The 23,666-nt window shown below is 41.8% G+C and overlaps 4 protein-coding genes across 5 annotated transcripts; 2 read left to right on the forward strand and 2 right to left on the reverse strand.

The window, feature by feature from the left end:
- Window positions 1-795: 795 nt before the first annotated feature.
- Window positions 796-2,545, forward strand: ndufb10 (NADH:ubiquinone oxidoreductase subunit B10). The gene is made up of 4 exons (XM_034593967.1): window positions 796-1,028; window positions 1,329-1,467; window positions 2,105-2,244; window positions 2,410-2,545. The coding sequence occupies exons 1-4, from the start codon at window positions 881-883 to the stop codon at window positions 2,496-2,498; spliced, it is 516 nt and encodes a 171-aa protein (XP_034449858.1). The 5' UTR covers window positions 796-880; the 3' UTR covers window positions 2,499-2,545.
- Window positions 2,546-3,040: 495 nt separating this feature from the next.
- On the reverse strand, window positions 3,041-5,382 carry rps2 (ribosomal protein S2). The gene is made up of 7 exons (XM_034593346.1): window positions 5,346-5,382; window positions 4,894-5,049; window positions 4,704-4,793; window positions 4,034-4,141; window positions 3,610-3,943; window positions 3,256-3,347; window positions 3,041-3,165 (listed from the first exon to the last, which is right to left on the reverse strand). Exons 2-7 carry the CDS (start codon window positions 5,044-5,046, stop codon window positions 3,085-3,087), a joined length of 858 nt encoding a protein of 285 aa, XP_034449237.1. The 5' UTR covers window positions 5,047-5,049; window positions 5,346-5,382; the 3' UTR covers window positions 3,041-3,084.
- A 548-nt stretch (window positions 5,383-5,930) lies between these two features.
- Window positions 5,931-8,177, reverse strand: rnf151 (ring finger protein 151). Its single transcript, XM_034593216.1, has 4 exons — window positions 8,047-8,177; window positions 7,307-7,476; window positions 7,086-7,182; window positions 5,931-6,541 (listed from the first exon to the last, which is right to left on the reverse strand). The coding sequence occupies exons 1-4, from the start codon at window positions 8,047-8,049 to the stop codon at window positions 6,071-6,073; spliced, it is 741 nt and encodes a 246-aa protein (XP_034449107.1). The 5' UTR covers window positions 8,050-8,177; the 3' UTR covers window positions 5,931-6,070.
- Window positions 8,178-8,573: 396 nt separating this feature from the next.
- Window positions 8,574-23,530, forward strand: tbl3 (transducin beta like 3). 2 transcript variants are annotated; one of them, XM_034593596.1, is made up of 23 exons: window positions 8,574-8,760; window positions 8,890-8,941; window positions 9,875-9,970; window positions 10,193-10,240; window positions 10,360-10,501; window positions 10,593-10,677; window positions 11,199-11,369; window positions 11,553-11,628; window positions 11,740-11,836; window positions 11,922-12,142; window positions 12,517-12,655; window positions 13,155-13,213; window positions 13,391-13,497; window positions 13,633-13,768; window positions 16,524-16,763; window positions 17,056-17,126; window positions 17,359-17,515; window positions 17,906-17,964; window positions 18,812-18,915; window positions 20,415-20,486; window positions 20,671-20,829; window positions 21,739-21,832; window positions 22,317-23,530. In XM_034593596.1, the coding sequence occupies exons 1-23, from the start codon at window positions 8,729-8,731 to the stop codon at window positions 22,693-22,695; spliced, it is 2,796 nt and encodes a 931-aa protein (XP_034449487.1). In that variant the 5' UTR covers window positions 8,574-8,728; the 3' UTR covers window positions 22,696-23,530. The 2 variants fall into 2 exon arrangements, with proteins under 2 accessions (XP_034449487.1, XP_034449488.1); XM_034593597.1 differs by lacking the exons at window positions 21,739-21,832; window positions 22,317-23,530 and adding an exon at window positions 21,312-21,384 and having other exon boundaries at window positions 8,579-8,760; window positions 20,671-20,866.
- Window positions 23,531-23,666: the final 136 nt, after the last annotated feature.

A 23,666-nucleotide genomic window follows, 5' to 3' on the forward strand; every position in this document is an offset into this window, starting at 1 on the left:
AACTAATGCCCTCTATTCTCTGTCTTTATAGAGCAGCAATACTGAGGTCAGTCTTTGGAAACCTGTTGCAGATGATACACAGCGTCAGAGTGTAAGAGCTCTATCATTACTCTCTGCTGTGTGTGAATGTATGGGACACTGACTGATCTGAGTGTATGCTCTGCTTAATAAGGTTGACTATAGCTGTGATTTAGCCGTGTGACTTTCTCAACCATGTATTATGTTGAGTGTTTATTCATTAGCTGTGGGTAGGTACATACAGTAAATTTACTTGTCACAGCAGAATCACATATAATATTAACTTCAATGGCACTTAGAGAGTGAATACGTAAACTTCTTTACTGTATCTTTGACGTTCTTTTCTATATATTTGACGTTCTCTCCTGCATATTTGTGTATCTTTGTGGTTCTTTTCTGTATATATACTGTATATATGTAGTTTATTCTGTATCTTTATAGTTCTATTCTCTATTTTGTAGATTTCTTCTGTATCTGGCAGTTCTTGTCTGTTTCTTTGTAGTTTTCTTCTGTATCTTTGTAATTCTCTGACAGTGGTTGAAGGTTATTATTAGCAGTACAACGCCCCCTGCTGCCTTTAAACGGAAACAACAACTCGTCCTTTAACTTTTACTCTTCAACCTTCAGGATTTTTAAATCATCGTTATTGGGCTTCAAATAAATTCTTCATAATAAATAAACTCTCCACCCTGTAATCATTTTAGAATCATGTAAAAAATAAAGACCAATTAGTTAAAAAATAAAGTTTTACATTTGCTGGTCGCCATTTCCGTTGCGTCTTCTGCGCATGCGCCCCCCCGGAAGGAGCGCAGCTGAGGTCGAATTGGAGGATTTCTCAAGTCTCGGCTGAAATAAGGCGAAAATGCCGGCGGACTATGACAAAGGAGCTTACCCGGAGCCTCCCCGGAAAACCCCGGTGGTGGACAAGCAGACAGCGCTGCCGAACCCGGCTGTGATCCTGTCCAAACTCTTCTATTACTCCGTGGACCTGCCTGTCACCACATTTAGAGGTAACCGAAGCTAACGCTGCTAACTGCTAACAGGACATCAACACGGCTAGCAGGTCCCCGCGGTCATTTAGTCACTACAACACGTGTATTCAGGCATTTAACCATATTATTACTACTACAAAATATTACATCAACTCAATTACAAGCCTCTGCTTTGTGGAATTAACATGATAGACTGAGTTAATCTGCCATGTTTGCCCCTTTTAGCTAGTTGTTGTGCTAGATCCCCATGCTACATAGCTCCATAGCTCCATAGCCTGGTCTAACCCTGCACCGGACTGTGTCTCCTCTCTCATCCAGATGCTGTGGACAGCATTCGTTCTAGGAACAAGGCCGTGTACTACCACCAGAAGTTCCGCCGTGTCCCCGACCTGGCTGAGTGTCAGCATGGAGATTATCTCTGCTACTACGAGGCGGAGATGCAGTGGAGGAGAGACTAGTAAGTACCACGTCCTACACACACACACACGAGTTGTTCATCCTACACAAACACACACACGAGTTGTTCATCCTACACAAACACACAGACACCCACCAGCCTTTGTTACCCCCAAACACTCCACTTTAACTTTGTGGTTAGTCTAGTGCAAGTATTCCAAATATCAGGGTTTCTGCATGTTTCAACAAGTTAATTTGTAGACTTTTTTTTTTTTAGACCACCCATAATTGAAATTTAAGATTTTCAATGTCCCAGAATTACCTACACTTCCCCATGATTGCGGATAAAGTGAAGTAGCAAAGTGGAGAATAACCCTGGAAATGCCACGTTATCTCTCAAACTACAGGCAGAGACAGTCGGTATCCAAAGTCAAGTTTATGTCTGTACAATATAGAAGGCAATGTAATACCTGTGTAATGGTGACAGTCATCAAGTATAATGTTAAAAAACAGACTGGAGACCTGCCCCCTTCATCCACCATAGCAGGGGGCTGTTTTGGCTGAATGAGAAAACACTGATCTGTGGAGCCTCATTTTTAAATTGTAGAACTTTTACAATGACACAAAACAGGGTGAAAGTGTTTTTGTAATTACAATTATTCAGGAATAAAAAGTGTTATTTGCATCTCCCCCCTCAGTAAAGTGGACCAGGAGATTGTGAAGGTGGTCCAGGAGCGCATGAGGGCCTGCCAGCAGAGAGAAGGACCCAGCTACCACCAGAACTGTGCTCAAGAAATACAGCAGTTCAACGAGACAACCAACAACTTCCTGTCACGCTGTAAGTACTGTGCAGTTTGGAGCTTGAACATGTGCAGTGCAATACAAAAAACTAGAAGCAGTGTTTTTGTCATGTTTAAGTAGCTCTCCTTCATGAATCATACTGACATTGTACTTGGTTTGTCCGTTACCAACTGGTTTTGATCTGTGACCTGCCTCTTTGCAGACGGAGATCTTGGAGCGTACGCCAGTGGGAGGAAATGTCTAATGAAGCAAAAAGAACGAATGATGGCACCTCAGGCCCAGAGCGCTTAAGTTCTCCTCTTCCTGTGTAATAATTGTAAAATAAATCTATGTCAAACTATGCATGAGTCATTGTGCTCTGTCCTCAGTGATAAAAGGTTCAGTAACAACTACACTGGTCTTTGATTTTACCTAGTTTGACACAGCAGCTGATTCACTTCAGTTGTGAACCTTGACTGGTACATTCAAGTTTGGATGTTACTGTTAGAGGCCACTTGAGATCTCTTGATAAATTACCTTTAGCTGATGCTTTTATCCAGAGACTTACAATAAGTGCATCAACCATGAGGGTACAAACCCAGAACAAGAATCAAGAAAGTACAACTTCTTCAAAAAAGCAAAACTACAAAGTGCTATAAGTGCCATTTAAGTGCCACTAAATTGTTTAAAATTTTTATTCAAGGTATAGTCAGATCTGATAACAGATCTCTTGATAATTTCCCATATTGCAAGTTATCCATACCACCTATTCAATGTTTGGCGCTTCCTTCAATTTCTAAACCACAACTGTTTCCATGAGCCAAGTTCATGCAAAATGAGACAGTGCACATTACATTGTTTCAGAATTGTTTATTCAACGATTCATTGTACAAAAAGTTTAGGAGGTAGGCGGTGGGACAGGCTGCCCCCTCTGCACAGACACCCTGGTGTGAGTCTTGGCCAGATGGTCAGTGAACTCCTGGAATAAGAACAAGGAAGCAGAGAGTCAAATAACCTTGCATATCAATGATAGTAAACAAGACAAGTTAGTCAAAGCTGTGTACTGTACCTGGTATGGAGACTTGGTGAAGACTGTCTCCTTCCAGAGATCAGGGGTCAGGTAGCTGTAAGTCTTTGAGATGGCATCAAAGGTGGCCTTGGCTAGAAAGTTAACAAAAAGAAACAGTATGTTTAAGATGATGCTCCAGCACGTGTCTGCAGTGTCATTTGTAAAATAAACAATGTTGAGCACCGTTATAAAACAGAGGAGACCACTTAAACGTCTTTCTGCTGTGGATTACAATACTCGTTTATTTCTCTCCCGATTGACGACAACTACACCACGGCAGCAGGTGTGCTGAGCAGAGCGTGGAGAATACCAGACACAACACAGATGAAGGTGCACAACCAACAAGAATCTTACCAAAGTTGCCGAGGGTTGCGGTGCAGCCTCTGGCAGAGGTGTAGCAATCATCGATACCAGCCATCATGAGCAGCTTCTTGGGGACAGGGGCAGACACGATGCCAGTACCGCGGGGGGCGGGGATGAGACGCACCAACACAGATCCGCAGCGACCAGTCACCTTGCAGGGCACGGTGTGGGGCTTACCGATCTTGTTACCCCAATATCCTCTCCTGACGGGGACGATGGACAGCTTGGCCAGGATGATGGCTCCACGGATGGCTGTGGCCACCTCTTTGGAGCACTTCACCCCCAGACCCACATGGCCATTGTAGTCACCAATGGCAACAAAGGCCTGTAAAACACAGCCAGGGGTAAGACTAAGATACTGGTGCTGTGAAAGTGCTGAATAACAGGAGGCCTATGAAGAACTCGTGACATTCACCTTGAACCTGGTGCGCTGACCGGCCCTGGTCTGCTTCTGGACAGGCATGATCTTCAGCACCTCGTCCTTCAGACCAGTAGCCAGGAAGAAGTCGATGATCTCTGACTCCTGCAGGACAACAAATACAGAAGAGATGAGCATTAGGCCGAAACAGAGCAGAAGTGAAAGGAGAATAATCCATCTTTGTATAGTTTTGCATGCTTTGTGTTGGATCATTTTGTGTTAACGTTACATTAACACAGCAGCTTCAAGTGTGGCATTACAAAATAAGGATAGGTCTGCAACTAATATAACTTCATCAAGAAATCAGCTGTTATTCTATTAACCAGTTTATAAAATCTCAGGACAGTCGAATGATTTGAGCAAGTTTCTGTCAATAGTTGAAAGTATATATCACCACATCCAACAATAGATTATCAGTCTTTGATTCTACAAATATGTTAATTTAATGATTACAACTATTCTTTTTACATTTCTCAAGATTTTAACATACACTGGTATAAACAGGTGTTATACATGTAGAGATGCAGATTTGAGAGTAGTGTGGTCAATTAATTCCATCCAGAGCAGTAATTGTGCTAATGAACTAATGAAATGTGACCGTACGAGTACAATCAGGGCAAATTATGCAAAAATAAGCAGTGTCATGTCAGCCTCGCACGCGGTTTACCTTGATGGGCAAAGAATACAGGTAGATCTCCTCCAGGGACTTTATCTTCATGTCCTTGACCAGGCGGCCCAGCTTGGTGACTGGAATCCACTGAGAGCACACAGCATGGACTCGGTTAAATTCACCACCTCTTGAATCGGTGTCACACACTTACACCATCTACACAGTTGACATCAGGTGTGAAACCTACTTCCTTGTCCTCGGACTTGCCCCGGGCTCCGCGGCCCCTTCCACGGCCTCTGCCGCGTCCACGGCCCCGGCCGCCGCGGCCACGGTCGCCGAAGCCGCCGCGGTCGCCGAATCCTCCGCGAAAACCTCCTCTACCACCGGCGTCGTCCGCCATTTGCTACCGGACAAATAAAAAAAAACATTAAAAATAAATAACATATTCCCGCTGATAATGAAGCATGAATCTCTGAACGTCTCTTTAGACGTCATCTGCCAGAACACGAGTATGGCCGCCATACTGGAAGCTACACGTCCGATCAGTGAGTAAATCGACACGTTCAGCTTCTCTCCGGTAACAACTGCGCAGCAGATTAGACACAACGTGTTCTCAGGTAGTTTAATACGTAAATTCAGTCTGTTTGTCTGAAGGATGCGTGAGATAAAGACGGATGAGGATCCACCATGACTACTTACGTGATCTGTATAACAGGAAGAAGAACCACGAGAAGTTCCGCTGGCTTTTATTTAGATGTGTTATCGCGATATCTCCCCCCGGACGAGAATCTGCTTACTGCTGTCCTCTAGTGGCAGTTAGTGGTCCTACCGCTTCACTGCTCGGGCCCTGTTGATGCAAAGTTTCACCATAAACTCCACAAAAGAGCCGAAATTATGAATTTACAGAATATTAACTGGCAGCAAGTTTTATGATTTTCAAAAGGTCAAATGCAACAAGAAAAGTCACTTGTTCCAGCATCTCAGGTGTGAATATTTGCTTATTTCATTTTTATTTATTTATTGTGAATTGATAAGGAAAAATTACTCCTTGTTATTTATACCTGGAGGCAAACTGATAAAACACCCAAGTGATATGAAGCAAACCTGGGTCTTGAAAGTTTGTTTATTTTAGAATAATATTAAATGTTTTACCATTTCTTGTTTTCATTCATAGCCTATCAGATATCAATAAATGTAATTCTCATCATCATTAACGAGTTAGCATGTTAATCACCTTTGTTCAACGTTCAATAACACTCTCTTGACAATAGTGTGATATTAAATACTTTATTTACAAAATATATGAAACTACAGCACGAAATTGTGACAAATCCACTCGATTCAATCCTACATATTTAAAAAAAACACACACATCTTCAAAGAAATACACACATGGAGAAGAAACAGCAGCAGGAACTTGTCTCTCAGCCGGTGCCTAAGTTGTCGCCTGGCGTCCCACCGGAGCTGCCACTGCTCTCTCCGAGGTCCTCCTCCTCGTCTTCGTGCAGATCGTCCATCACCTCCAGGCTCTCACAGATTAGCCCTATCTGCCTCTTCATGTACGCCATGGTGCTCTGCATCCTCCTCATCTTCCTCTGCAGGGCAGTGGCGATGGCCCTGTGGTTCTTCTGTCTGGCCTCGTACTCCTGCCTCAGCTGCTTGTAGCAGTTGTGTTGGGCCTGGGTGCGGTGGGAGAGTATCGTCCCGCAGCCCATGTGGCAGGGCTGACGCCAGTGCTCACAGTGGCGTGCGTGGATGTCCAGATCCCTGCGCAGGAGCTGAGCCCGACAGCCCTGGTAGGGACAGGGGATGAGCTCATACAGACAGCTCATACTGTGGCAGTACTGCTCTGAGAGGGGGAAGGTCTCTGCACAACCACGGATCTCATTCTTACACTGCAGACACAGAGAAATATGATGTGATTTGCAAATAAAGAAGGACGATTTATTATAATGTACGAAAAATTTAAGAAGTAGAGAAATAGAATAGGTGGAGCAAGTACTCAGATCCTTCAGCGAAGTAAAAGTAGCAATACTGCAGTGTAAGGCCTGATTTGACAACAAGAAAATAATAAAGCATGCAAATACTACAATAAAAACTTGCTTAAACTATCAAAACTAGTCATAATGTACTGTGGGAAATGACCCCTATGAGTGTTGTAAGTATTATTACTGATATTGATGTCACTTACACCACGTAAGTGGACTTTTATTATTGTATATGGCCAAGGTGAAACTAATTTTGGCTCTTATATGAACTGTTGGTTGGTCAAACTGCAACAAGTCTCTTATTATTGTAATATATTCATCAGTATTAAGTCATGTATCATTTGTTATCATGTACTTGAGTAAAAATACTTAGTAATAATTGTAATAACATATCTTTTATCCTTATGTTCAAATGCAGACGATTTCAACACTTCTATTTTCAGTTTCCCACCTTGACCTTCATGCGTCCAATAGATTTGCTCAGCTTGAACATGACAAAGATCAAGCTCGGGTTGACGGACTTTCTGCAGCAGGGACATGTCTCCTGTCTGTTGGGGACAAATATCAGTTAGTCTGGTTCTTTTGTGTGGACTAAACATGACTGAAAATCAAATTCAGCACAATTATACTATGATATTCCTCTGTAGTATTGATCCATGTTGTGTTCTGTACCTCTTGAGCCACTGTAGGATGCATTTCTTGCAGAAGATGTGGTGGCACGCAGCTCTCACTGGACACCTGAGGACGCCCTGACATATGGTGCAGATCAGGTCGTAGTCTGGGGAGTCCACAAACAGCTCCACATCGTAGCCCCCGCTCTGTGTTGACACCTCTGGGTCCGCCTGGATGAGGCCAACACAAACACAAGTTTATACTGGGTTATCATTGTGTATTGTTCTGTTCATTCTTTCCATGGAGATATTATATGTTAAAGATCTGACAGTTGATCGACAGACTCTGACTGGTTATGTACCAACAACTGTAAAACATGCTCTCTACAACTGCTACAACCCGTCCACAGTGTTTTTCAACAGAAAGGCTGAAGACAACAAAAGAGAATTGTTCTGGAAAGTCATATGACTGATCACATGATAACAAAAAAAGACAGGTGCCTTCACTCTTATATTTCATGTGAAAGTTAGAAAATGCCAATAAAACCATGATATTTGCTGTTATGGAATTATTAATTGAATTTCAAATTATTTATATGTTTAATAAAAAAAAAAGAGGACAGTCATACAAGAACATATGTTACATAGCAATTCAAACACATTTCAGAGTTGAGAAAATATATTAGAGCGGTAGCTGTCCAAATATCATATTAGAGTAACTTGGTCAAAAGCAAAGAAGAAATAAATCAATAGAAATAAAAACCGAGACTAAATAAACAAAGTTGTTTGGTGTCTACTCACCATAATAACCTCCTGTCCTCACCGTGTTTCCATCACGGGCGCTGGTTTCAGTCCATATCGATCCTCTCACATGTCACACAGGGAACACACACACCCTCGTTATCAATGCAACACACACATGAACATTCCTGACAAAACATGAAGGAGGGACCGTGTGTTTCTCTCTGTCTCTCTCTGTGTGTGTGTGCGTGTGAATTATAAAAACGAAGGCAGATACTTCCCTGCTATTCTAGCAACAGAGCTCAGCCTCCACATGTCAAACACAGACTTTTAAACATGAATGGCTGCGGCTGAGTCTATTGTTGTGAGCGTCAGGAGCAACACATCTAAAAGTGATTATGATATTTCAAACAGAAATTATTTATCATGAAACTCTGCACTTTACACGTGTTAATAACTCTGTTTACTTATGAACTTTTAAATCACAAGTTTATCCCTTTTATTTCATGGGTTTCTGTTTATTTACACGTTGACAATAGAAGCGGGATTTCACTATGAAACCGTCCAGCCAATCGCAGCGTCGTGCGCTCCGATGACGCGCAATGTGTGCGACTCGGGCCATCAACATGCGGCATGGATGTGTTGACTGGAGCCAACGTGTGAAGTGAGAAATAATCACTTCATCATCGCTGCGGGAAATATTTAGTTTTTTTATTGTGGCATTTTGTTTTTCGTGAGCAAGATGGCGAACATCAACCTCCAGTTCAAGACAAAGTAAGTGTGTTTTGTGACGAGACGAGAAAACATATAAGCTAATAGCTAACACGAGCTATCAGCTAACGTACGCTCAGCTAAAGTGTCACTCCAAGTTTCCACAGTCACGTTCCTGCTCTTTTCTCACAGTTACGATGTCTCCAGCAAGATCGAACCGTTTTACAAAGGAGGGAAAGTGCAGGTGAGTTCTCTGCTTCGTGCACATGTGGCTCAAATTCAACATGAACATGTGGATACATCCCCCAGCTCTTAAAAATAACCTTTTAATTATAGCACATCATTTCTTCCCACATATATTCACTGATTTTCCACATATAATTGGACAAAACTTGTTTTAACAATATTATAGACACAGCAATACCCCTTGAATCCCCCACCCACTAAAATATCAGTACTTTAATAATACCACATGTTATAAGAAAATAATAATGACAATCAGCAGCACATAATACAAACACGAATAAGTAGCTAACTAATGATATTACAAATTAGTAATAAATATATGTATATATTTTCGTTTATTGTTAGTTTTGCTTTTAGAATGCACATATCTATGAGTTTTGGTTCAAATGTATATTGTGAGTGTATAACTGAATTATAAATTCATATTTATTATATCGCTTATATATCTGATATGCACATCCTGGAGAGATATCTTTTTGTTGGTCTTTAGTTATGTAGCTATAAACTTTGATGCAACATTTTACATATGCACTAATAATATATATAAATATTATTTTTTTATATGGATGTGTATATCTATATATATGTTTTTTCATACAGTTTGTCTTTTACCGGGTTTGAGAAGATTCCAGGTCAATTTGATCAAATTTGAAGAAGTACACTTTGTGACAAACATTTGTGAAGATTTAGTCTGTTGTAAGAAAATAGTACTAATCATAAAAAATATTATCAAGTTTTAATACCACGCTGCAAAGTTGTGGTTTTAAGTGGTGCAGCAGTGGTCAAAATATCCTGACTTGTTCCAGCTCGAGACAATCTCCATAAACAGACCGGACCTCTCCTCACAAGGCATAATACAGATGTGTTCACAGGCTGACGGACTTGACTCTGGTGACGGCAGCTTTATTCCCTCCATCTGTTTGTTTTCCAGATCAGCAACGATGAGCAACACATCTTTTGCACTTGTGGCTCTCGTGTCAATGTTTTGGAGATCAGCACAGGAAAGATTGTCCACAGTGTCGAGCATGTGAGTCCACAAGACCTTTGAGGGCTGGAGTTACATTTTCATATCAGTCGATATCGAAAATTATCACCATAAATCCTACATTATCATTTTTATTTTAAATTTAAAGACACATTTTTACACCTGAAAACAACTTTAAATCACAACTGTCACTTGATTTAAAGTTGTTTTCAATAGTCAAATATATCTGTAATTTGTAAATTTGTACTTCTTGTCTGTTTACAGGATGATCTAGAGGACATCACATCTTTTGCACTCAGCTGTGACGATGAGGTAAAGCAGACGCTGTGACCACTTGTCATTACTTCAGTGGAAGTTTGCTTGATGTTCTAATGTCAGCCTGTACAAGAGTGTTTAGTATTTATTGACCTCTGTTCTGTGTCCCACCTCAGCTGCTGGTAACAGCCAGCAGGGCTCTGCTGCTGAAGCAATGGGACTGGAGACAAGCTCAGTGCACTCGTTCCTGGAGGGCCATTCACACAGTGCCTGTAGCCAGTATGACCTTTGACTCGACCTCCACGCTCCTCGCCACAGGTCAGCTGACACTGGAATAAAAGCTGTGAAATTCACCTGCTGCATAGACAGTTTTACAGTTTAAAGACCTTCTCCTCTTGTTGTCCTGCAGGTGGCTGTGACGGTACCATTAAGCTTTGGGATGTGGTGAAGCAGTACTGCACACACAACCTGAAAGGGTCATCTGGAGTTGTGCAGTAAGTCCAGATATCTGTGAACCACAGTTGAGACAGCATGAAGATTATTTCTTCAAATCAGTTGTTATTACAGAAGTTGTAGCTTGGTTTTGAAAAGTTAGACCCTCAGTCAGCGGGTGAGGTTAGTGAGTTATTCGTGAATAGTCTGCTGTATTAATGTGTGGAGTAAAAAAATAAGAATCCACTCTGATTGTCACATGTTATACAGTAGCAGTATATAACTGGATTGCACATACAAGGGCTTTTATAGTGATGTTATCTGTCATGAATACTCAACAAGTAAAAACTAAAAGCATAAGGGATTTGAGAAACAATATTTTATTGGATTAAACATAATCCAAAAAGTATTATTCAATACTTTTATGGAAACAGCTCAAATTAAAGTAGCATCACATTTACAGTTGGAGTTGTCACATTAAAAAGTTAAAGATGTCCATTTTCAGGTTAAAATGGACACTACTGATTTTGTACCTGCCTTTATGAACAAGAATCGACAGTTGAATTAATCTGAATCTTTGCAGCCTCGTCCGGTTCCACCCAGACATCAGCCGACTGCAGCTCTTCTCCTCGTCTCTGGACTGCGGCATCCGGCTGTGGGACCTGCGCTCCAGTCAGTGTGTGTTTGTGCTGCAGAGCCACTACAGCGCCGTCACCTCCCTCAGCTTCAGCGCTGACGGTGACACCATGGTCAGGTACTGTGTTGGCCCCCCCCCCCCCCCCCCCCCCACACACACACACACACACACACACACACAAAATGGACACAATATCCCTTCTGTCATCTTATCTACAAACAGCAGACAGTTTTGTCTGTCTTCTAAAGCTGCAGGTTTGAAAGCTGTTGTTTGTAACTTTGTGTTGATCTTTGTTTGCAGTTCTGGTCGAGATAAGATCTGTACAGTGTGGGACCTTGAGACTCGGAAAGCCAAGAGGACTGTACCTGTCTACGAGGTAAGACTGTGAATCGGATCTGAAAATCTTTTGTACTCCTCATGTGAAGCACATGTTGCAGCTGTGACTCTTGACGTCTGAACTTGCTGTGCGTGTTGTCTTGGTCTCCAGGCTGTGGAAGGCGTTGTGCTGCTGCCTGAGAATAAAGATTTCTCTGAGATTGGCGTGAAGAGCAATGACTTGCATTTCATCACAGCTGGAAGCAAAGGTTGGATTTTTACATAGTTCTGAAAATCAAAGCTGAGTCCCTGTGCTTTCTTAAACTCACGTCTTCTCCCCCATCGTCTCCGTAGGGGTGTTAAGAGTGTGGGAGGCCAGTACGGCGCGCTGCATCTACAGCCAGAAGCTCCTCTCTACCCTCAGCCCTGTAACTGGGGAGGAGGAAGAGCAGGACGACAACCCTCGCAGTCTGACGTACCTGCTGCACCTGCCCCTCTCCTCTAGACTGGCCACAGTCACTGCAGAACACAACATAGTGCTCTACCAGCTGCCTGCCCTCACCACACAGCAGCAGGTGGGTAATATTTACTATTTGAAATCTACATTAGATTCAATTAAAATTTGTATATATTATTGGCATGACATTACTCAATTTAATGCCTTTTTTTTAACAAGACAAATGTCAAGTCGCAGAAACTTGACACCACCAAACTTTAAATGATGCTATAAAGAGGATGACATCTGTTCGCTGTCTTTTAAACACTTAACAAAAAAAATGTATGCTTTAGCTCTTTTGCTTCTTTGTCTGTAATATGCTAAAATATATTGGCACTCGCACCGTTTAGTTCCTTGGAGAGACCTCGACATCTCAGTCGGGTGATCACTGTCACAGATTCAGAACTAATGAACGCTCTTCCTCTGTCGCCCCCTCCGTCCCCCCTCTCTCAGTTTGTGGGCTACAGTGATGAGGTGCTGGATGTGAAGTTCCTGGGTAAAGACAGTCACATCGTGGTGGCCACCAACAGCTGCCAGATCAAGGTGTTTGAGCTGCTCACCAACAGCTGCCAGATCCTCTACGGACACACAGGTCAGTCCCCACCAGCAGAGGGCAGCATGAGTTCGTGTAGAGCCACATGTGAAACAATCTGCAGTAGGAAATGTCTTTGCTGTTGACATGTGCCCATAAAGGTTAATAGCACAAAAATACATTATTCTTTTTACTTTTATTTATTTTTCTATATTTTACACATTTCAACTTTTTTGGCATCAAACTTTAAAGAATAGTTTTGCTACTTTTTCTGTAGCTTCTGAAACCTGCAGCAGTTTTTTCACTCAACCTGGATGACTGGAAATTAAAGTATTATAACAATTATGTGTATTACAACACTGGTAATGATGGCAATCAATTATTTGTATTGAAGTATGTGCTTATTGTTTCAGTTAGTAGACTGAGTAATATTGAAAGTGGATGTGTTTAACACATAAAAAGGGAACATGGGTTGTCTCAGCTGTGCCTTGTTAAAAGTTGACTTGTTGAGCCGATTGTGTTTCTTATGCATCGTACTGTTCGCCTCTATCTTCCACAGACACTGTCCTGTCTCTGGATGTGTTCAAAACCGGCTCTCTCTTTGCAAGCTGTGCAAAGGTGAGCTCACCTCTTTGCACCAAACAGGGAACAGAAACACAAGGATTAATGATTAGTTCCACATGTTGCTCACAAATCCACATGTTCAATATAAGTTCATCTTTAACTAGAGGACCATGAAATAGCATTTGTGTAAACAGTGAGATTTGTGTGGTGTGTGTGTGTGTTTGTCTTCAGGACAGGTCAGTGCGTGTGTGGCAGATGGACGGTGATAGTGGGCAGGTGAGATGTGTGGCCCAGGGCTCCAGCCACGCCAATGCTGTGGGCTCCATCACCTGCTCCAGGTAACACTTAACATTCCTCCACTCACACATGTTTACTTATCACATGTATAAACACAGATAGTGAGTTAGCTGGTAGACAAGTCTTTGCGAAGCTGCTTGACAGTAATGATCCTCCATCTTTGTCTCTGTGTGAAGGATGAAAGCGTCTTTTGTAGTGTCTGGCAGTCAGGACTGCACCATCAAGGTGTGGGATCTGCCTGCAGACCTGCCTGAGACAGAAGAAGACATACACGAGCTGACCGCCCAATGCACAGAGAAGGCGCATGATAAGGTACACGTCAAAAATGTTTGCACACTGTCCAGAAAGAATAATAAACTGTGACCATTAGTACCTGGCACTCGCCCAATGAAAAACATATATATATATATATATATATATATATATATATAGTGTAAGCCAAATATCACCGCGCTTGGACAGTGGAGAATTTGAGCCCAAAACATCGAAGCCGCAGGATATATTCCACAAAAACATCTTTTGCAGGACCCCATCACAGAAACAGTTTTTGTTCAGTTTCAAATAAAAGTTAATGAGTGAATGGGGGGGGGGCAGTGGCTGAGGGGTTCCATCCTCAGTCTTCCGCATCTGCATGCCGAAGTGTCCTTGGGCAAGATACTGAACCCCTAAATGGCCCTTCATAGATGTTGAATGCACTAAATGTAAGTCGCTTTGGATAAAAGCGTCTGCCAAATGACATGTCAAAAAACCTGTTTAGTTTGATTCCGGACCTGGCCATTTGCCGCATGTCTTCCTGTCAATGAAGGCAATATTTTCCTAAAAATATCTTTTGAAATGCTCGTGGATTAAAAGATATTTCCTCTTCAAATTCTTGGAAGGCCTTTGTGCACATTTAGAAAGTCCTTGTTGTTGGACAGAGACCAGAACACAATTTACTTCATTCTTTATTGTTCAGTACTTGAAAGCACTTCTCAATAGTTACTAATATCCTTCAGGGTTAAACGCCAAATATTTTAAAAGCCTGACAGTGGAGACTTTACCTTTCAGCAAGAAAGACGAGCTTTCCACTAAACAAAAGGTTGACATGGAAATTTCTTTTTTTCCCGCATAAATGGAAAACAATGGACTTATGTTGACATGGCACACTTGGCTGTTAACATTCAACTAAAGTGAAGTATCTGATAACCGCCAGTTTTTTGTGGTAGCTCTTTATTTAATTACTAAGTGGTTACTAATGCATGTCTAGTGTTTTCATAGCTGTTTCGACAGGTTAAAATATATTGTTGAATTAGTTTCTGTATGCAGTCGGACAGAGAATGTGATTCACTTTGCTGTGGTTTGTTTAGCTTTGTGACCTGCACAGTCCGGATCTTTCAAATCTGTGACAATGGTCTATTCTTAAACTTAGCCCCACTCCTTACTGGATTATTTCACCACTCCTCTGTTTTTTTTATTTGCGTAAAGGATATAATCCCCTTTGCATACTTTCGGCTCGTCCCATTTCCTGTTTCCAGCACTATCACTTGCCTTTGACCAATTTTCTGTAATTTGAGGAGCGAGTATTATATTTATTTCCCCACTCCAATGGAACTAAAGGTGTCAGTGCTGTCATAACACCGTTTAACCACTAGGGCAGCTTCACTGAGAATCACTAGTGATTATTCAAATGATTAAATGCAGATCGCACTGAAATCCATAATTGAAAACGATTTTAGCAGTTGCAAGGTGGCTCAGCTGTTACAGTTTTCAGGTGATTTTCAAACTCGTCGATTTGGCAGTTTCCTTCGGCATATCTGAATATTTTGGGTAATCTTTAATCAAATCAAATTTTGAATTTATTCCAGACACATAGTTGTAACTCGTCCATCTGTAACGTGTCACTGTCCCAGTGTCGCTGCTTGTAACTTGACAATGTCGCATGATACACAAACTGTCTCTAAGATTAAATGTCCTTATCTGAGAATAACTCAGGATATTTAATGTTTATTCATAATGAATAATGTTGGATTACCATTTCTTAATATATAACATATATAATGCTGCTTCACTACTACTACTAATACTGTATAAGCCTGTTTGAACAATAACTAAATTAATAGTAACAAAGATTTTTACGTTAATAACCATGGCAACAATGAACACTTTCAGATCAGTCTTAATAATCACATGCAGCTCAGCTAATCTTATTTTTTTACATTTACACGGGAAACAAGGTCACTTATTGAAATCAGTTTAAAATGTGAATGAAATGTGTTAAAATGACATTGAATAATTCCGGTTACTGTGTAAACCTGACTAGGTCACTTTAATACTTGTATACACCTGCTGTTCTAGGAGTTGTAGTGGAAACCAGTACAGACAGGCTGAAGAAATGTAATAGTGTAACTTTTTAGTCACATTTTTTTTTAAAGCCAACTTACTTGTGTCTATATAAGAGCAGCATTATATTTTATGCGATTCTTTCGGCATTAGCTAGAGAGAATAGAGAGAGAAACACACACCATGTAAGTCAGTCTCCCACTATCTCTTTTCAAAATCCAGTGGTTTTATGAAGGGTGGCTTTTCCCATCAGGAAGTGCAGGTTAAACCACTGATTACCGTAAGCAAGATGCGGGAATGTTTGAGTTCACTCAAGTTTCCTGCTACACCTGCACACTCCTGACGCAACATAACAATTAACTGTCCATCAGCAGAGCCTGGTTTCTCAACTTGTCTTTTGTCTTCATGTAAAACATCAGATCTGAGCAATGTCTGCTGTGATTGAGGAGAATTTAGACAATGCAGCTCTTTATGCCTCCAGGCTGGAAAGAGCTGTGTTCCAAGGCTTTAGGTTTCAAACTGTTCCACTTTCTTGTGAACATGATATCCTCTGATCGCTACTACGCAGACTAATGTTAATTTATGTCACATTTTTCAGAACTTTGATTACTTATTTTTTGTAATCCTTCAAAGTCTTCACTTCATCTTTTTCCATTTTGTTCCACATCCTCTTTCTTTTATTTATTAAAACCTCATCAACTTTGTAAAGTCATTCCCCCCCCCCCCCCTCCCCTTGTCATTTCTCCAGGATATAAACAGTGTTGCAGTGTCGCCCAATGACAAGCTGCTGGCCTCGGGCTCCCAGGACCGGACCGCCAAGCTGTGGTCGCTGGCAGAAGTGGGGAACCTGGGCCTGCTGGGGGTGTTTCGGGGCCATCGCCGCGGCGTCTGGGCCGTTTGCTTCTCTCCCGTCGACCAGGTGCTGGCCACATCCTCCGCTGATGGCACCACCAAGCTCTGGAGCCTGCAGGACTTCAGCTGCCTGAAGGTGAGCCACTGGCTGTAAATATATTACAGTGTGTATTTTATGACAGGAGCAGATGATTGACTGGATACAGTGGTTGTGTAAGCGCTCTTCCTTATTAGTGTAATAATATCTGTAATTCTGTGAAGATGACACTCATAAAATATGACAAGTGTTAATTAAGGTTTTATTAGTTTCTGTGTCTTTCCTTTACTGACTGTAATTCTCAACTTTTTCATCTCCTGCCAGAGACGGTTTTGATTGTGAGGTAGAAACGATGTGATCATGTTCTTTTTTTGTCTTTGTCTTTCTTCAGACATTTGAGGGGCACGACGCATCAGTTTTGAAAGTGATTTTTGTGAGTCGTGGCACTCAGCTGCTCACCAGGTAAACCCAGCTGCCTCCCATGGGAAGCATTCCTCCATAATTCAGTATATATACACAAATACACTTTTACCTACATATGCTCAGATGAGGCATTGAAATTAATGGATGTTTGATTATCTTGTAATCTCAGGAGTCTGATCAGGCTACATCCACACTTATTCATTTTAGTTTTTAAAACGCATGATTTCTGCTACGACTTGATGTTCACATTACTCCGATCTTCTATCCTTAGTGGCTCCGACGGTTTAGTAAAGCTGTGGACCATCAAGACCAATGAGTGTGTGAAGACGCTGGACGCCCACCAGGACAAGGTGTGGGGTCTCCACGCCACCCGCAAAGATGACAAGATGGTGACGGGGTCAGCGGACTCTTATATCACCGTGTGGGTGGTAAGTGGGATTTGACTGATAATCACCTGTTGATCAGAAGACATGGAGAGTGATTAGTAATCAAACAGCTAAAAACATTGATTTCCAGACTAAGAAAGAAATAAACTCAAACTTTACATAAATGTCCTAAGAGGTTCACAACTGGAGTTACATTTCATTCTTGGAAATAAATCACAAAACTAGAATAACTAGAGCGCATTCCTACACCAAGGCCCAACAGTCAATTCAATCAAGCTTGTACCAAATCTCACACACTCATAGATGGCAGTTCCCTAAATTTGCCTGATTCTTTTTTTATCAATATCCATGAATTATTCCCTGGGAAATAAAGAATTACGTCTGCAGGGATCGATCACAAATATGTTGTTCTTGTTTTCTGTCCACAACTAGGATGTGACTGAAGTGGAGCTGGCAGAGGAGCAGGCCAAACAGGAGGATCAGATACTCAAGTAAGTCCACAATGTTTTAGACGTGAGAAAAGTCATCCACCCCTCTCTCTCCCTTTTCTCTCAAACCAAAGTAATGCACAAACAGTCTTATCGTCCTTTTGTTGGAGGTCAGTAGTCAAGGTGAAGTGTGTTAGTCCCAGACTCCACCTGAGTCTACCTTTCCTCCTCCTGTCTGTTTGTCTGTCTTTCTCTCCCCTGATGAATAAACAGAGGCTGTGTTAGGCTAAGGTGGGCCTCGCTGGGTCGGAGGTCAGGTCTGGCAATGATCAGGGCTGTGTGGGTGTGGGTGTGTGGGAATGTCTGCTCTGGTATTCTGATAAATACAAGTGAATTTCAGGTCCCAGACAATTGATTATATGTGTTGTAATGTGTGAATGTTTGTCCACTGGTGTGTGCAGATGTTCAGGGAAATTGAAATTGCAGAGACAAATAGAATACTTCTTCCATTTAGGCTCTTATTTTATAAAAATACTGTTTAGTGTGTTTGTTGTAGTAGTTCAGAGGTTAAGGTCGCTGAGATGTCACAAAACATGTCCTGTCTTGTGAAGGCAACATTTCAGGAACACCTCGAAGAAATGTCTTTTATATTTGGTACAAATGTTCACTTCGGCTGTAAAAAGTCTCAATAATCGTTGTGAAAATCTGATATTGTGACAGGACTGCCCTAATCTATACCTACAGTTACTGTTATTACTGTGTTGATCTTTGTTTTGAATATTGATGTTTTGGTCGTTGTCCTTTGAGCTTATTTTCAGTGAATGTTGACGTTTATTGTACCAATTCTAAAACTGCACTCAGCTGCGTGTCGCCTGCTCCTGTTTGATCCTGTGTTTATGTGTGTGTGAAGGAAGCAGGAGTTGTCCAACCTGCTCCATGAGAAGAAGTATCTGAAGGCGCTGGGTCTGGCCATCTCACTGGACCATCCTCACACCGTGCTCACTGTCATCAAAGGTATTTAATCCTACAAGTCTTTTCCGCCATCTCTAACCACATGACCAGATCAGATTCTCCTGCATGCAATCAATCTCTGTCCTTGATCTGTTCACCTGCAGTTATCGTGACACGTGTCGTCAGCGTGTCATCTGTCACTTCTCACTTTGAGAGTTGAGTCATACGTGCTGAGCACTCGCTTTCACAATGAACGGGCCCTTGAGTGTAAAACCCGAAACACCTGGATGCTCCATTGACTGAGAAATATGTGCTCGTCTGTTTCACAACTCTTTTGTCCCTTCCCATGACACACAGGAAAAACCACACGTCATGTTTCATAAGAAATGAGAGCAGTGACTTTGTTCATTTCAAGCTGAGAACAGAACTGCGAGTGACAAAGTGTTTTCTGGGACAAATCACAGGCTGTTGATGATGTTGGTACAGTTGAGATTTAGTGGTTAAGATAAAGCCAACACTGCTACTGTCGGGTCATATTTCAGCTGTTGAAATCTCACCATGAGCGCAGGTTTGAACTAAGCGTCCCCAAATCTTCACTTTTCAACAAAGATGCTTTTTCAACAATGGAAATGATCTTTGTTGCACATCGTGTGCAGGTGGTGGATCAACATCCCCTTCTTTCTGTACATGTGTCAAACAAAAGGCAGATCCACACACAGTTTTGCAACGTAAAGGTGAGTAGTATGAATCTTGCCTAGTCATGCAAGATGAAAAGAAAGAACGTGGCCAAACCCAGGTTTGCACAATGGAATTAGGCAGAGTATCTGTTTATATAATCCAATTGAGTTTCACAGATTTCAAAGTTCGTTCATCCCCCACTGTTTTTCTTATATTGATGGAGAGGTGTTCATATTGAAAGAAAGATGTTTCGGTGGCAGCAGACGAGTGTTACAGTGAAACTGGCACACATAAGAACCATAACATAGCCACGCCCCCTTCTGTCTTATTCATCAATTCTTTTACTCTACATGGACACGATGCGCAGGGTTTCAACAAAAAATGAGGTGAAGGTGTAATCAGACGTTAATAATAGTATCATCTCACATATCATATGAGAATTAGATAAATGACAATGTGCTGGTGCATGTGTGTCTTCCTCTCTCCCCATTTCATTTGAACTGTGCTGTCAAAATATAAAGATATTCCCCTGTAGACTTTCTGGGCGGCTGTGGCTCAGGAGGTAGTCGTTGAGTAATCAGACTCTTCCACTCAGACAGTTGGTGGTTCGATCCCCGGCTCCTCCAGTTTACATGCCTAAGTGTCCTTGGGCAAGATACTGACCCACAAATTGCCACTGACAGTGTTGTGTGATAAGAAAAAACATATACTAGCCCTGTATGAATCTATGGTGCGAAGGACTTGTATTTGTGTAAATCGCAAATACATGTATACTTTATACAAATACAGTCCATGTGAGTCATTACCACAAACTTGACATGAACAAATGTTCGCTCCTGAGCTTAGACACTGACTCTCTGCTGTCGTGTTCCCTGTTGTGTTAGCGATCCGTCAGGGGGAGGACGGACAGGAGATGTTGGAAAAGACTCTGCTGAAGCTGCGAGTGGATCAGAAAGGTAAGAGATCAATGATGAAATACAGAAATAAGAAAAAGATGGTGAAAAGTCCACAACACCTTTCAACTCGAGCCTGAATATCACACATGCATCAAACACCGTCAACCTTTGTTTTCCTTCTTTCTTCTCCACTTCCACCACTGGCTGCTGCCCGTCGCTCAACCCTGTTTTCACTCCCTCTCAGAGTCGCTACTGCGCTACTGTGTGGTGTGGAACACCAACGCCAGAAACTGCCAGGATGCTCAGTCGGTCCTCCAGGTGCTCCTCACACACCTGCCGCCCGAGGAGCTGCTGCAGTACCAGGGAGCCCGAACACACCTGGAGGGACTCATTCCATACACAGGTCAGTTGTGTGTGTGTGTGTGTGTGTGTGTGTGTGTGTGTGTGTGTGTGTGTGTGTGTGTGTGTGTGTGTGTGTGTGTGTGTGTGTGTGTGTGTGTGTGTGTGTGTGTGTGTGTGTGTGTGTGTGTGTGTGTGTGTGTGTGTGTGTGTGTGTGAGAGAGATTTAGCACAGTAACGTCTTCACTTCCTCCAGAAGCTCAATTGGTTTGGTGGGTGCAGTAAATGGATGAGACCTTTTTACAACTCAATGGTAGAGTCTGTGCTCACCTTTGGCTTTATCAACAGGTTAAAAGAATTCTTGTATAACTCAGGCCATCAAAATATTAAATTCTAACGAGGACACTGACTGATGAGGGTCTTACTTTTGGTTTTATTGATGGTTTTACAAGCTCTCTGTTTTCTGTTGTTATTTGATGTACTTATGAATTTGAATGTTTTTCTTTCTTGTGCCCGAGTCTGTGCCCGTGTTTCCTGAGAGTTTAGTTTTTTGCCTGGCTGCCAAACGAATTTCCCCTCAGGGATAATAGAGTTGATTAAGTGAGACAAGTGAATCTGTTTTTATCTGCCTTGGATCATTGGGTGTGTCTTTTAATGTGGTTATGCACATAGTTCAATTAATAACCAATGGTGTTTACCTGCATACCACAAAGTGACAGCGGAGTTTAGAGCTTAAGAGGACATGAGTCAGTTTATTGTTTATGTAAAGGACATTTAATACTGATTCTGGGTTTCCTGGTGTCTCCTTTGCTCTTTTTTTCTGTGAGACGGTGTTACAAAGGCAATGTGTATTATATAAACCACATTGTTGTTAAAACGGCTTAAGTTTCCTGTTACGTTCACATCATTACCTAATCCAAAACCCTGAATCTAGTTTTGGCTGAAATAACTTCACCTCTTCTCTCTCCCTCAGAGAGACACATGCAGAGGATTGGAAATTTGCTGCAGGCGTCCATGTTCCTGAACTACATGTGGCAGAAGATGAGAGTGGCCGGAGCACCGTCCAGGTGAGAGAAACATGAGCCGCTGACACATTTCCCATACAGGCCCTCTGGAAAATGTCTGGAGTTCGGTGCAGGTCTGAAAGCAGCTTTAGAGTCTCGCCCTGTATGTTCAGTCTCTAGGTCTCAGACTGGAGCTCATGAATTCACTGCCCTGTCCTTTCTGCTGTAAACAGGATATTATCTCGTGATCCTTTATGTGGATCAAACATGCCATCGAGTCTGTCATCGATGCAATCAAAGTTGAAAAGGTTTTCTTCGTTACTGAGATAAACAAGCATTCCTAAACCTTGGAATGCTGCCACATTTTTCATTTTCACAGAGAAACTTAAACTATTTACAGAATGTGAGATCTGAGATTTGAATGATCCACAAAAAAAGTTTCCAATATTAACTTAAACTTGTTGTTTCTGTCTAGTTGCATGATAGATACTGTTTGAAAACTAATTTCCAGTTAATGAATCTAACCCATGCTGTTATATCTGTCTAGCATGGATCAAGATGAAGAAATGGACACCACTCCCCTTGCACGGACCCAACCTGTCTTCATGATTGACAAGGAGAAAGAAAAGGGCAGTGGCGACGAGAACCAAGATGTCGGGGATGACAGCGATAGCGGACAAGATGAAGATCCAATTTGCCCGGTTGAAGATGAGGAGGAGGATGAAGACAGCGCCACCACAAAACCCTCCACAAATGATGGGAGAATAGAAATCAAAGAGAGCAATGGAACGAATGGCAACCACCACTCTGACAGTGAGGAGAGTTCAGAGGAAGAAGACACGAAAGAAGACGAGAAGGATCAAACTACAACAGTGAAGTGTCTCCCAGTTTCTGCTGCTCCTCAGGGCCAGACTCTCGCCAGCTGACAGGGATCACCGAGGAGCACACGGTTGAAACTCTCCTGAAGAAAAACAGGAGATCCTCTTATCTTGGACCATTAGCTGGAGCGACACACTGAATGTGTGGCAGTGAAGGAAGAGACGTGTGTGGGACTTTGTTCTGATTTCTGCAGACATAATGTACAGAAAAGATGAGGAAGGAGTGATGAAAGAAGGTAAAACAATCAGACAGGGTTGAGCCAGATTTCTCTTCACTCACAGCAAATACCAGCGCCCATTGTGTGGCTCTGCAATGTTGCATAGTCCTGATCTACTGGCTCGACCACAACACAAAAGGCTCCTTATATCAACATGCATTTTTTTTATGTAATGACTAGACATGTTTATAAAATAAAAATGCGTTCGTTGTGATTTAAATTGAGTTAAAATTTGTTATATTTTGTTAAAACAGGACTTTGTAAAGAACTTGTCTGTGCTTTGACTGCAGGTTTTTATCCCTTTGGTTTCCTCATGTTTTAGTAAAGCTGGGGGTGGGGCGCACACAGCTTTAGTGTTCCCAGTTCAAACACAGGAGGACAAACTCAATGAGCTGATTTCACACAAGAAGCATGATAAAAGTGTTTTTATTTGTTCCCAGCTCCACAGTAACATGTGAACACACATGGTTTAATCTGGTGTGTATAGTCAGTGTAGAGTAATTGCACATGTCCCATTCTTCAAGTGAGGTTTATTTTTACTTCAACAACAGCCTGAACACACTGGCTTTCATTTTTTGCAGGTAAAATAACAAACCAATCACACTCTTGCACTCAACACAGTGCAAATGCATATAAGGCACAACACGGGTTTCCAGTATGGAAAATAAACATTTTAGAGCGGATAGTGAAGATGTGGGCTGAGAATGTTTACCGTAACCTGATTAATCATCCTATTTATTCATGTGAGCTGGTAAAATTTAGCAGACTTTACAGAAGTTGAGAACATGCACATTACTCATG

Source organism: Hippoglossus hippoglossus, chromosome 8, assembly GCF_009819705.1.
Source record: "Hippoglossus hippoglossus isolate fHipHip1 chromosome 8, fHipHip1.pri, whole genome shotgun sequence".
Classification (NCBI taxonomy): domain Eukaryota; kingdom Metazoa; phylum Chordata; class Actinopteri; order Pleuronectiformes; family Pleuronectidae; genus Hippoglossus; species Hippoglossus hippoglossus.